Below are 12,669 nucleotides of genomic sequence, written 5' to 3'. Positions count from 1 at the left end.
GTTGAAGTCGTGGATGTTTTGAATGCAGACATCTGCTCCAAGAGTCTGTGAGAGTTTCTTGGCCCCCGACATGAAGGACTATAAATGTTTACTGTTTCAGAGGCAGCAAGAAGAGCTGTTTATGACATGGAAAGCCACGCTTATGATTCTGTGTGCTCGTATTAGTGTTTATATGAATTGCAGTGGCTTTCTGTGTGTGTGTGTGTATGTGTGTGAGGGATGAGAGAAAGTGTGTCTGGTGTTATTTGCAAGCCAAAGCAGTGAAATGTGTCTCCTTGTGCCGCCTGGTGTGTGTGTGTGTGTTTGAGAGAGTGGATGCGTAGACTGCAGCAGTCTATACCTCCCAGACTTGGGTTTGCTGACAACAGCATCTCAGCAGAGTCATTACTAACCTCAAACTCACCTTACACACACCTCCTAACCCTCACTCGCTGTGTCTGAACCGTTGTTGTAAGTCATGTGATGATCGTACTGTAGACTTATTGATCAGTCTGTTAGTTTCCTCTCAACCATCAGCACTGAAGTGTCTCTGCTGTCTTCACCTACTTTGTTTTCAGTGCAGCAGACTGGACCATGCTCATGCTGAGAAGTGTTTTTGTTTAGTCACTCAGTCAGCTGACACGAGGCCGCTGATAAACAGCATAGTATTTCAACTCTGCAGTATATTATACTCTTAGCTACGTGCAACTGATACTCTTGCTCTATATTCATGACCTGCAGACTGTACGGCCATCTGTTTAGACTGGTTGGTTGCACAACAGATAGAACTGACATGATTATTTTGGCCACCTAATAAACTGAGGGCGGTACACAAAATAAACACAAGTATTTTAAGAGACAGTGAGGTTTTTCAAGCCTCTGCCAACTCATTTTAATCCAGGAAAAACCCTGGAGTGGTTAGATAGACATGAGTTTTGATGCTAGATATTTTTATGGAGGTCTTGTTTTTGTTCAGCTGGAATCAAAGGTGCAATATTTATCCCTCGGGTGATTCACATGTGCCTCCGGCTACCTGCTGCAGCAGAGATCTTTACTGCTGTGCTCTGGTTAGCAAGCAGCAGATTAGCTTGATGTGATCTGACTGAAGCTGGCAGAACCTCAGATGCCCAGGTGTAGTTGATCATTATTAAGTAATTAGTGCAATGAAAATCGCTGATATGTTTTAGGCTGACTTTATATAGAAATCAACTCGGTGAAAGTTGGCATCAATCATCTCTATTATTATTGGCTGAACAAAGTTTTGCATATTTGTTAGTATCAGTGACGTCATTTAAGAAAAAACAAAACAAGCAGCGGTTGACTTTGTTTGACCGTATGACTGCCAGCACACTGTCGACTTCAGGTGTGTGACTCCTTAAGTTAAGACATTGCCACACTCTTATCTGGGTGTTTGGCCACCGTGCCTGTGGGACGGGAGCCGATCTAATCCGACCTACTTGGAGAACTTTTGAAAGCCGAGCCTTTATTGGCCGCTCTGCAGGCAGCAGCTTTAGGCCAAAAATTACAACAGATATTAATTCTTAACATTTAAATGCCATTAAATGGCTCAACCATGCATCCAACTTGGACCTTCATTAAAATGATGAATGTTGTGATATTTTTAGACACATTAAAAAAAAAAAAAAGTAACGAACACAGTGAAAAAATTAAATCAAAACCTCTTCTACGCTACATCAGAGGCTTCCAACTCTCTACGAGTCTATCTGCCCTCCATTGAGTCCGAGCCAGTGAAGAAATACCCCGAAGGGCTCTGCAAAGGGCGTCTTTTCATGGTGCTGCAGGCCTCTACTGACACTGACAGAAATGTTATCTTTGTTGCTTAGGGAGCTTGAGGAGGGCAAGAACATCCCAGAGGGCCCAGCAACGGCTTTAGTTCTTGTCCTCGGGGGCCAAATGGCGTAAGATCAGATATTATGTTCGCTGCTTTAGGCCCATGGATGTTACGTAACGTCCTTGAGGGTCCTATCAAGCATCTATTGTTAGTGATGCAGCCACCCAGCATGGTTCCTTCACTGTAGGACCCAGCAGGAGAGCGCGCTGTCATACGCTGTTATCTGTGCCTTCAAAGAGACCGTCTCTGCTGTAGGGAGCCTGCAGGGTATTGACGTTTAAAGGCACATTTTAACTAACTAACGAGGAGTAGAAGAAAGAGGAGAACCTCAAATGACAAAGGATCTAACATTGAACTACAGAAGTATACGTATATCTCTTTGGAGAGAGACAAAATACTGCAGATGCCATCACAAAATGATCCAGTTGAATTAACTGGGGAGAACAAGAGAACAAACGAGTATTTATTTAGTGTTTGTCTTTTCAATTCTCCTCTTGCTCCAACAGCTTCAGCATTTGGACAAGTTTATTGTTTGATCTTTGCAACACTAGTAACTCTCTTTGTCGAACACACACACACACACACACACAAGCATGGTCACGATAACAGTGTGAGAGAGGAAATGTGAAATACTTGTTACCAGTTTGAAGCAGAGTCGGAGGTGGAGGAGATTCAAGGGGAAAGAAACATGAGGGAGAGAAGGGGAGAGGCCGAGACAAGGATAAGAAAAAGGGTTGAGATGATACGAACAAAGATTTTTGGTGTGAAGGACGATGAGGTGGAATGACAAAAAAAAGGGAAAAAGATGGTGAAAATCAGGGGAGATCAAGTTAAAGAGGCAGGTGAGAGTTATCAATGAAGTGAGAGTGTGCAGAGAGCAAGCATGATCAAAGTAAACAACGCTAATGAAGAGAGAGAGGAGAGCAGAAACCATGTGGAGGACAGAGAGAGCTGAAAAGTGGTCAAAGGAAGTAGATGAAGAAAAGCACGAAACATGAGAAGGAATTAGAGAATTAGAAAAAGATGGATGAAGAAGAATAAAGATGGAGGGCATTATGGATTTTATCTGCCGTTAATAATTCAGTCTGTATCGATCTACCTGAAGACTTTCTGCATTAGCTGTCTGTGTATGTGTGTAATTGTGTCAAAGAGTCAACGCACACATGCGCATATTGAAGTTGCATAACCTCAGCTGCTGTTTTTCTAATGAGACGAGTTTGACCACACACACACACACACATTATGCTCACTGAGACTTACCGGTGCTCTTGTGCACAGTCTGGATGACCTTGCTCTGTGTGTGTGTGTGTGTGTGTGTGTGTGTGTGTCTGTGAGAGAAGGGGTGTTATATAAATCTGGAGTCCTTGTATGTCCGTCACTGAGAGTGTTTTTAAGTCCAGCGGTAGCCTGCTCAATCCACGGGCACATCTCCTAGTCTCGTACACACACAGATAGATAGATAGATAGATAGATAGATAGATAGATAGATAGATAGATAGATAGATAGATAGATAGATAGATATCCTTTATTGATCCCAAGCTGGGAAACAGTGTAGCAGCAGCATTACACAGACGCACAGTGACGATAACAACATATAGTATAAGAATATAAAGAATAAGATTATAAAAAACAAACTATACATAATAAAATAGCAAAATATAAAGAACAAACTATACATAATAAAATAGCAATAGCAAATAAAATAGAATGTAATGTACAAAAGTATATACAACAGAATTGGCAGTGTTGATTTTAGTGCAAAGTAAAAAATGTGCGATGTGTGTAACTGGCACGCACACATACACACAGATACACAGAAACACACAGATAGAAACACACAGTTGCCTTTGGGGGAACATCGAAGAACAAATATGAGATGACACACACCCTTCTATCTGATCAGCAGGGTTTAGCAAAGCTCTGTAGCCTAAATAACAATCTGCCCACCCAGAGTGGCGCCACCGACTGAAACTTTGTCTACTGTGTGTGTGTGTGTGTGTGTGTGTGTGTGTGTGTGTGTGTGTGTGTGTGTGTGTGTGTGTGTGTGTGTGTGTGTGTGTGTGTGTGTCTATGTGTGTGTGTTTATTTCTTGAGATTGTCATTTGACCCAGGAGATTTCATTCTCTTTCTCTTGTATTACCCAGGACTTGATCTTCTCTTTGTCTCTGTGACTCATAATATTCACAGATCTGCGTTTTTTTTTTTTTGCTGTAACACCGTCGTTATTGTCGTTATGGTCTTCACTGTTTAGTCTGTCTCTCTGTCCGACACCCACATCCTCCAAGGTCACTTCATGTCAGGAGGGAAGTGAGATGAGGAGTACACAATGTTCTCACCACGTTGTCCTTTCCCTGTCTCCCTGTCTCTCCCTCTCTCTTCCTCTCTCTCTCTCTACAGCTCCCACCTCTCCCCTATATCCATCCTGCCCGCTGACTCTGCTGAGTAAGTTCACACACACATACACAGTCCTGTAATTTTATCCACTCAAGACGACATAAAAGGTTATCCTCTGTTTATACACACTCGTGCACACACAACTAAAATTCCTCTTAGGAAACTGATCTGAAAAAATCTCCTAAAGCAAGTAATTATCTCATGCAAGTTTTATTACGAGAGAACAATCGACTTATTGAAGTGTGAGGTTGGACAAAAGGCTGATCTGCACCACAAGCAGATAAAACAACAGGAATGAAGAGGGATGAAGAGCAGGCAGCGCTGAGCGGAGAGGAGTTAAGGGCTAAAGAGGAAGTAATAAGGAGGAGAGCTGACCTTGTGTTTTGATTATGAAGCTAAACTAAAGCGTTCTGCATGGCTCGGTGCTTTCACTGCCCCAAGGACATGCACTCAGCAATCACATGACTCGGCCCCTTTGCTGCATGACATGCAAACGGAATAAAATCATTTTCTATGGTGCTGTACATTTATGTGAGTTAAGTGACCTGGTGGCTGCAGGGCGGGAGCACATGCTCCTTCAGTGCTCAGAGATAAGATCAGACTGATTCTTGTTTCTGAAGAAAATGGTCAATGCAATCTTTAAAAGCCCAGTGTAACAGCTTCAAATAGTTTGTTTCGACCGACAGTCATACATTACAAGATATTCAATGTACGTAGGAATGGTTTTTGCTTTAAATATTTCTTAAATAATCAGTTGTCAAATAGATATTCTGCTGATTGATTGTTCCAGCCCAGTAGCACGTCCTCGCTCTATCACGGTGGCTTTTTCATATTTTTTCAACATCTGGCTCACTTTTCTTTGTGTGTTTAAAAAATAAACGTTTCATGGTCAGATTTCATCCAAATAAACCAAAACCTTTGCAAGATGAAATTCTAAGAAAATGGATAAACAGTTTAAAGCTGAAAGGATTAGGCAGAAAAATAACTCATAAGTATTTTGTGTTTTTGGTTTTAGTGAAGTTTCACTACAAAAAAAGGGCCAATATTTGTTTTTTTCCCCCCTGCCTTTCTTCTTAGTCACATCACAGTCATAGCTGAACATCTCAGGAAACAGATTTATATGACAAGATATCTGAAGATGTTGCCGACGCTTACATGATGTAGTGCAGTAAAGTGACTGGTGCACACACTGTGGTTCATTACTCTAATGAAGCACGTCATGAAAAGACAAGACGCTTTTCACCATAAATCAAAAGCCGGTATTGGGAGACGTGCTATTTTAGTTTCATTCACCAGATGTCTGACGCCACCGTCTCTGTTTCATGCGAGCGCATTAAATGTTGGCGCATTTCCAGAAGTGCATTAGTTTGAGCTGCGAGGACCTCGGGTTGTCTGGGCTGGTCTCAGTGTCCAGGATGTGTCCTGCGTGCAGAGGTGTGGAGGTATCTCGTCAAAACCTCCAACAATAGCAGCAATAAAACATGATGCTTCTCTGGGCAATGTGTGTACTTGCACTTGTACTTGTGTGCATGCGTACGTGTGTGTGTGTCTGTGTGATGGATAGTCATTATTAGTGGAGCCTTTTGCAGCCAGCGGTGCTGCTGCAGGCGAAAGTGGGCATGTAGTCATCTGGTGTGTGTGTGTGTGTGTGTGTGTGTCCACCACTCACACACATTTATTTGAGCTGGGTCCAGCACCTTTTATGAGTTTTTGCCTTAAATGGACACAGTTGTGAAACCCAAATACAGTTACGGTCCAGCTCCGAGGCTCTATATAAAAATCATGGCACTCCCTTGGTGACAGTGTACCGTACAAGTGGCATGGAGCAAATTTAACAAAAGAGTAGAAACATTACATAATAGAGATGTGCAGGGGGAAAAAAAGAAAAACTAGATCACAGCAGATGGAGCAGAGTCCATGAGGAGTTGGTGAGAGCCGAGACATTTCCCACTTCTTCACTGCTGTCCAAGCTGGAGGAGAGACGAAGCTCACAGCCCGTAAGAAGACAGAGTTAATGACGAAGGAAGACACAATGAACACACACATACACACACTTGGTACAGTAAATAAAGTAAGCTAAATAAAATCTCAGTAGAGCCCGTGGATCAACTGTTGCATGTCAGTGCAGCGAAGGTCAGACTGTGTGTGCTGCCGTTACCTTTTAAAGGCTGTAATGTCCTCTGCAGCTCCACTTTAATCATTATTAATCCCTTTACAGCTGGACCAGGTTATTGACTTAATAAGGACTCGTCAAAGCCCAGAATGGAAGAAAAGAAAACATATTAGCCGCTATAAATGTTTGATAGATTACAAACCTTAAGTACATGTCTCATACTGATGTTTTCCTGTATTTGGCAACAAACTCAACACACCGGTTTGGCACTGAAAGCTGCAGCCAGTTGTCTGTTAATTGATTGGTGGAGTTCTTTCTATTCATTAACAGAGGTTGATGACAGGCAGGATTATGTGAGGAGGATTACATGCGGTTACAGAGGTGAAGGTGTTCACCTGCACATCATTAATAGCACTGGCAAACCTTACTCTGAAATTAAAGATCTTAATTAAATGGTTGAATAATCCTCTGAGCTTATTGTGTTCACCGCAAGTGAACAGAAGGAGACGTTATCTCATGTAGAGACAATTCAGCTACTTAGCAACAGAGCATTACACATAATTGAACATTAATGCTCAAACATTACAGTGATCAGGCGTTGTTCAAGAAGAATAAGCTTTGCTTATGCAACACCTTTCAAAACACACAGGAGGAAAGTTGTTTTCAACATTATAATATAAATCAATTCCTGCTGCTGTTAGAGTTATGTAGCTGTATTTTAGTTTGGGGTATATAACTCTGCTTTTTTTGCCCCCAGATAAGGTAACAGTGCCAGTTACACTTGCAAAGAACTTGTGCAAATTAATATTTTTGTCAAAAATATTAATTTCATAGCATTATTACTGGAGGCAGGCACATATTTTACAGGCCTAATTCGTTTTTCATTTTCCAGCACTGAATTTCACATTGAGTATAAGCTTTAGGGTTTGCAACATTTACCAACGTGTTTATCAGAATAGTTTTACAGACTTTTATTGAATGGAACTTGGCAGAGTGTACAGAGGTCTGTATTCACCAGCCTGGTGTCTGCGATGTATACGTATAGTACAACCAGGCGCCCAAACAAACAGACCCAAACAAAACGTGAACTTTTGTGTTTTCCCACAACTGAACAACCAGCAAAGGTGAATCTTTAGTCGTTGTTAAACTGTGGCTGTTCTGCTTCACGCTGTTACTTATTATAAAACATGATTTTAAACAGAGCGTGAAGATGATTATCAGGTCATCATCAAAATACACACATGGACAGAACAACACTCGACAAACTAGAGAAACAGGACACACAGTACAAAGGTAACACCCATATGAACTAAATGAATGTTTTTTTTTAGCAGTCACCTAAAAAAAAAAGGTGTAGAAGTTAGAAAACAACCTATGAGAGTAAAAATGGTAAATGTGCACAGGGATTTCTGTAAAAAAATAATGTTCTTGTATTCTTTTATGTGTTTTCTCAGGATAATCCAGCGAACCATCAGAGCTGCAGTGGAGCAGCACTTCTTCGAGCTGAAAACCTCCATCGACCAAGACCTCAGCAACTACGACAGCCAGGGGTGAGCGTGCACACGAACACAGACAGAAGAAGCTGAAAGCCCTTTATAGTTTTCCAGTGTTTTATTTGACGTTTAGATATTTTCACAGTGTGACCTGCTTTATATCATCATGGAAATCTCACTTTGTACCATTTGAGACTCAAGAATCAACACTTGTCACCTTCTTACACACCTTTGGAAATACTTTGAGGTTGCACCTGCCGGTACAAACGCGCGTTACACAGATTCCTCAGTGGCCGAAAGCGGCATCAGGTGACCAAAGAGAAACATATTTGTCATAGCGAACACTGTGTACAAAGGCACAAAGCCAAACTGATGGCTCAGGTTGCCAGTAAACATGTTGACGGAGCAGTGATGTTAATAAGCAAACAGCCACTTGTCGAGAGCAGCTGCAGCTGTTCACCAGTCAGTCACCTCCAAGACAAAACAAGATGTAAAGGAATTTGTCTCCAGCATCAAGGAGACGTGACACCGTGAAGGTTTTTACACCAACCGATAAAATAAGCTCCTACAGCCTCGCCTGCATAGCAACTTTTAAAAACTCCAGGTACTTCCCTCATTTCATTCACTTTTTGAATGTTTTTTTCCCAGGGTGAGTCCCAGTGAGACAGCTGAAGAGGGTTGCCATGGAGACGAGGAGCAACAAACAGACCCCGAGGACAGTCCCTGCGACACAGAGGGGGAGACCCCACTGTCGGAGAATGAGCAACACCTACAGCAAAGCCAGACGGACACACAGGTTTGTGCATGACACACGGACACCTGCATATTGTGCACAAACAAACACCCTGTCAGTGTTGTAGCTTGTATCCGACCACACACACACACACACACACACACACACCATTGAGATTTCTCTCCAAAACACACACACACAAACACACACAGACACACAATACACAGACTGTGACCAGTTGCTGTGTGGGCTGGCAGCATAATTCCCACAACCGACCTCCTTCCAGTCTCAGTGTGTCGGTTCATTCGATGAGTGAATGTTTGTTACTATCAGCACAGTCCATCTTTGTTCTGCTCTGATTGCCACAATAGCCAGAAGTCTACCGGGACGGCAGCAGCAACAACAACAACACACAGATTGTCAGTGAAAACACAGGCTGTGTTTTGTTCTAACTAAAGAGCAAAATGAAAATAAGAGGTTTAACCAGAAACCGTCTGCACTGTGGCAACTCCTCACACAACTCTGTGAAATCCATAGTTTTCCCAGGAGGTACATACACACACAGGCTTAAAAATGGGTGTCCCTGCTTCTCTGCACATTCTTGACCCCACACTGTCCACATTTGGGCACATTTCATGTCCTGCTCTTATGGCACAGGGTCTGTGAGATGTTGTGTCGTCATGCTGGCGTCACAGAGGGAGCACTGACCCGTCCAGAAACAGCTGCAACTCCCAAACACTTGAAGCTAAAGGTTCAAAAAGATACCAGGGACAGTAACGTCCAAAAATGTTCCAAAAGATGTTTTCTCATCATAAATTATCCAATTGGCAGATTTTTCCTATAAACTCAGGAATAATCCAGAGCTGAAACTATCTCATGTAGAGCAAATGATCTGACTAAATATTAGATGATTAGGTTAAAATGGTATTAATGATGACAAAATAGTACAATTAAATAATAAACCAAACTAAACTAATTAAATATTACAATTTGATTAAATCTGAAAACTAAAACTTGACAGGAATTAAAAATGCACATGTACGCGCTGATAATATCACGACTGTTATTACTCAGACAGACTCCCAGTGAGCCGAGGGGTTTATTAGGTTCATTTAGGGCCGAACCCACTGACTGATTTAAAAACAAGGGGATTGTCAACATGAATCTAAAACTGACTGGAAATCATGAGTCAACCTTTCCGTGTCTGGACAACTGGTCTGTGAGTCTGGGAATATTTGTCAGTGATGAAAGGTGTGATCTCAGGTCTGAATCTAATATGATTAGGCAACGAAGTGCCTCTTAATCCTGCTCAGAGATCATCACTTACATTTTTAGTAAGTCCGTCCGTCGCTGTGGAATTTAAAACCCTCTCGTTGCCCCTCTGCCCTCCTTGAGCCACGGTGGCTCTTGTCCCAAGTTGCACTTTGGTGACCTGATGACAGGAGAGCGGTGACGAGCAGCAGCGGTTAATGTGGCGGTCAGGGAGAGCTGTGTCCTGCTGGGACTGATGGGAAACCTGGGAAACCTGGGTCCAATTCTTTAAATAGACGGCGAGAAGGACAGCTGCACCATTGACTTTCTTTACGTAACAGCACCAAAGTGACATGGGTCATATAATCAAGACAAATAGGACGATTATTACGCCCGACTTTATGGATCTAGTGTCAGCTCTCTGTCAGGCAAATTTATGTTTTATTTATTTGTGCCAGTTCTTTCTATTTTAAAATGTTAAAGAAGTGAAACCACTCATAGGTTACATGTGGTTCCTCGGAACAGGAAAGCACCTGTTAACGTCAAAAGCCAAAATTAACACAGTTTCTGTTCTTTTTTTCTATTCATAAGTCATACTCTGCACTGCTCTGCTAGTTTTCTTTCATTTAGATTCTCATTTATAGCAGCAGAGAAATTTCATCTAAAAACTCTTTTGTGACGATTCTCCCAGGATTCACTGGACTCTGGCGCCGCCCTGGAGGAGAGTTTAGGAATGGACCTGGATGCTGAGGCTGTCCGAGATGCTGAGAACAACATCAACACTGCCAGGTGGGAGGACACATAATGTTTTGTTAATGTTCAAACCTTCGGTGAATTCAGCCGTAACTCAAATCGGTATATAAGTTCATTAGAGTGAGATTTATTTATTTATTTATTTTTTTAATACTTTATTGCAGGATTGCACAAGTTCATGTTCCAGTACATATCTTTTTAGTCATTGGAGCATTCCTACAACATTTATGCTATTTGTAGTGAAAAACATCAAAAGAAATTTAAAAAAAATAATAATAAGGAATATTAATAATAATAAAGGGAGGGAAAAGAGGTGGGACAAAGCATAAGATAGAACAAAAATACACAAATTTATTCTCTTCAGAGATCTAGTAAACATTTCTTCAGGGCTGGACTCATCAGTTTTATTTATTTATATAATCAATCCACTTATTCCATCTTTTCAGACATTGTGGTTCTTGATTTCTGATTCTATATGTAATTTTTTTCCATTTCCAAAATATTATTTACATTTAATTTCCAGTTATTAAAAGAAGGTGAGATGGATTTTTGCCAATTTCTTGTTATTTGCTTCAGAGCTGCTATTCTGAGTATTCTGTATAAGAGATTGTTTTTTATGCTTATTCATTTTTCAAGATTAGAGAAAAAGATAAAGAGAGGCGTTTTCTTATTTCCCAAAGGAAATAGTATTTTTTTTGCAAACAAGGGCTGGTGATGTTGTTGTCATGCACTGATCATTTGACACCTCACGTTCCCTAATCGCTTGGACATGCTGTCTGAGGCCGAGCTCCTCCTGACGCTGCATCATATGTCGTACTGTGAGATCCCTCCAGCTTGTCACAAGCAGAGAAAATGCACAACTGAAGAAAAAAAAACTGGTTCAGGCTGCCAAGTGTTTTAATCCTGAGTCACTCCCACTCACAACGTAAAAACAGACAAAAGTTAATGCGCAGGACAAAGCGATCGATCACAGGACACAACAGAGAGCTGACGTTCACCGTAACAAACCATTTATAACGTGGCAACGCTTTTCTCTGTGACTGGAGTGTGACTCCTCATCAGCTCATTTAAAGATCTCTAAGCCAAAGATTTGTGAACTAAATGTGAAATAAATGAACTTTTAAGCTACACGGTAATAATTTCCAAAATTGGTAGTGACAGCTTGAATCCATGATTATTATTTTTTTATAGTGTATTAGGGATGTCACAATTACAGATTTTCTAGGTACAATTATTGTCAGAGAAATAATCACGGTATTACGATTATCATGATTATTATGCATTAATTCATTTCAAACACTATTAATGTGTAAAATCAAATATAGTCAAAATATAATTACATTATCTATTAAAATATGGCCAATTATTAAAGTGTTTGAAATAATATAAGTCATTAATTGTCAAATGTTTGAGTTAATTTAAATCTTTTTTTTTATTATTACAAATGACACTGACTCTAGCATTTAAATTCCTACCAATTCAGTGTTACGTATGGACCAGTATCTGTGCATTTACCTTTACTTTGCCGCACATCTGCCAATACGGTTCATACATAATCTTTTTTTGGAAAGTGACGGTATTTAGGAATCTTTACGATCAATTAATAGTGGTGTTTTAATACCGCGATTAATTGTGAAAACAAGTAATTGTGACATCCCTAATCCTAATGTTTCTTATCTGTGATTTCAGGCAGGACAATCAACCCTGTGACACCATGGAGCAGACCGACACTATAAGCTGTGTAAGTGTCAACATGTGGGGACAAAACTACTAAATCAGTCTGCTACAGCATCACTCTACCTTCTTTCTTTCACTTTTCTCTCTCTCTCTCTTTCTTCCCACTGTTCTATCAATATCTTCAGTTAGTTATCGTCTTATTTTCTTCTTGATTCCCTCCATCTCTGGTTCATTCCTTTAATCCCTCTCCTTCTTCCTCTTCTCTCCCTCCAGGACTTGAGCTCTTGCCGCTGTGATCAGAACGCCAACACCAGCGAGACCAACAACAGGAATCACCTGTCGCCATGCCAACCAAACTCTGGCCACAACCCCCACATCCAACTCTTTCCTGACAGCCAGTGGGAAGGTATGAATCTCCAGCAC

The 12,669-nt window shown here is 41.0% G+C and overlaps 2 protein-coding genes across 14 annotated transcripts in view; both read left to right on the top strand.

Moving 5' to 3' along the window:
* Positions 1–12,669, top strand: part of ctbp1 (C-terminal binding protein 1) — a 207,229-nt gene that overhangs the window by 70,327 nt on the left and 124,233 nt on the right. The window lies entirely within an intron of this gene.
* The window catches only part of fam13b (family with sequence similarity 13 member B), a 76,518-nt gene that overhangs the window by 49,799 nt on the left and 14,050 nt on the right, over positions 1–12,669 (top strand). For all 13 annotated transcript variants that reach the window (XM_085789039.1, XM_085789033.1, XM_085789035.1 and 10 more), the window contains exons 8-13: positions 4,230–4,274; positions 7,794–7,889; positions 8,481–8,628; positions 10,508–10,605; positions 12,259–12,310; positions 12,520–12,652. In XM_085789039.1, coding sequence (XP_085645165.1) covers positions 4,230–4,274; positions 7,794–7,889; positions 8,481–8,628; positions 10,508–10,605; positions 12,259–12,310; positions 12,520–12,652 — 572 coding nt within the window. The remainder of the gene's footprint in view (positions 1–4,229; positions 4,275–7,793; positions 7,890–8,480; positions 8,629–10,507; positions 10,606–12,258; positions 12,311–12,519; positions 12,653–12,669) is intronic.

The sequence above is a fragment of the Trachurus japonicus genome, chromosome 10, assembly GCF_045865225.1.
Source record: "Trachurus japonicus isolate A0001 chromosome 10, Traja_1.0".
NCBI lineage: Eukaryota > Metazoa > Chordata > Actinopteri > Carangiformes > Carangidae > Trachurus > Trachurus japonicus.
Note: the sequence above shows the minus strand (reverse complement) of the source record. Positions and strands in the feature narration are given on the sequence as shown.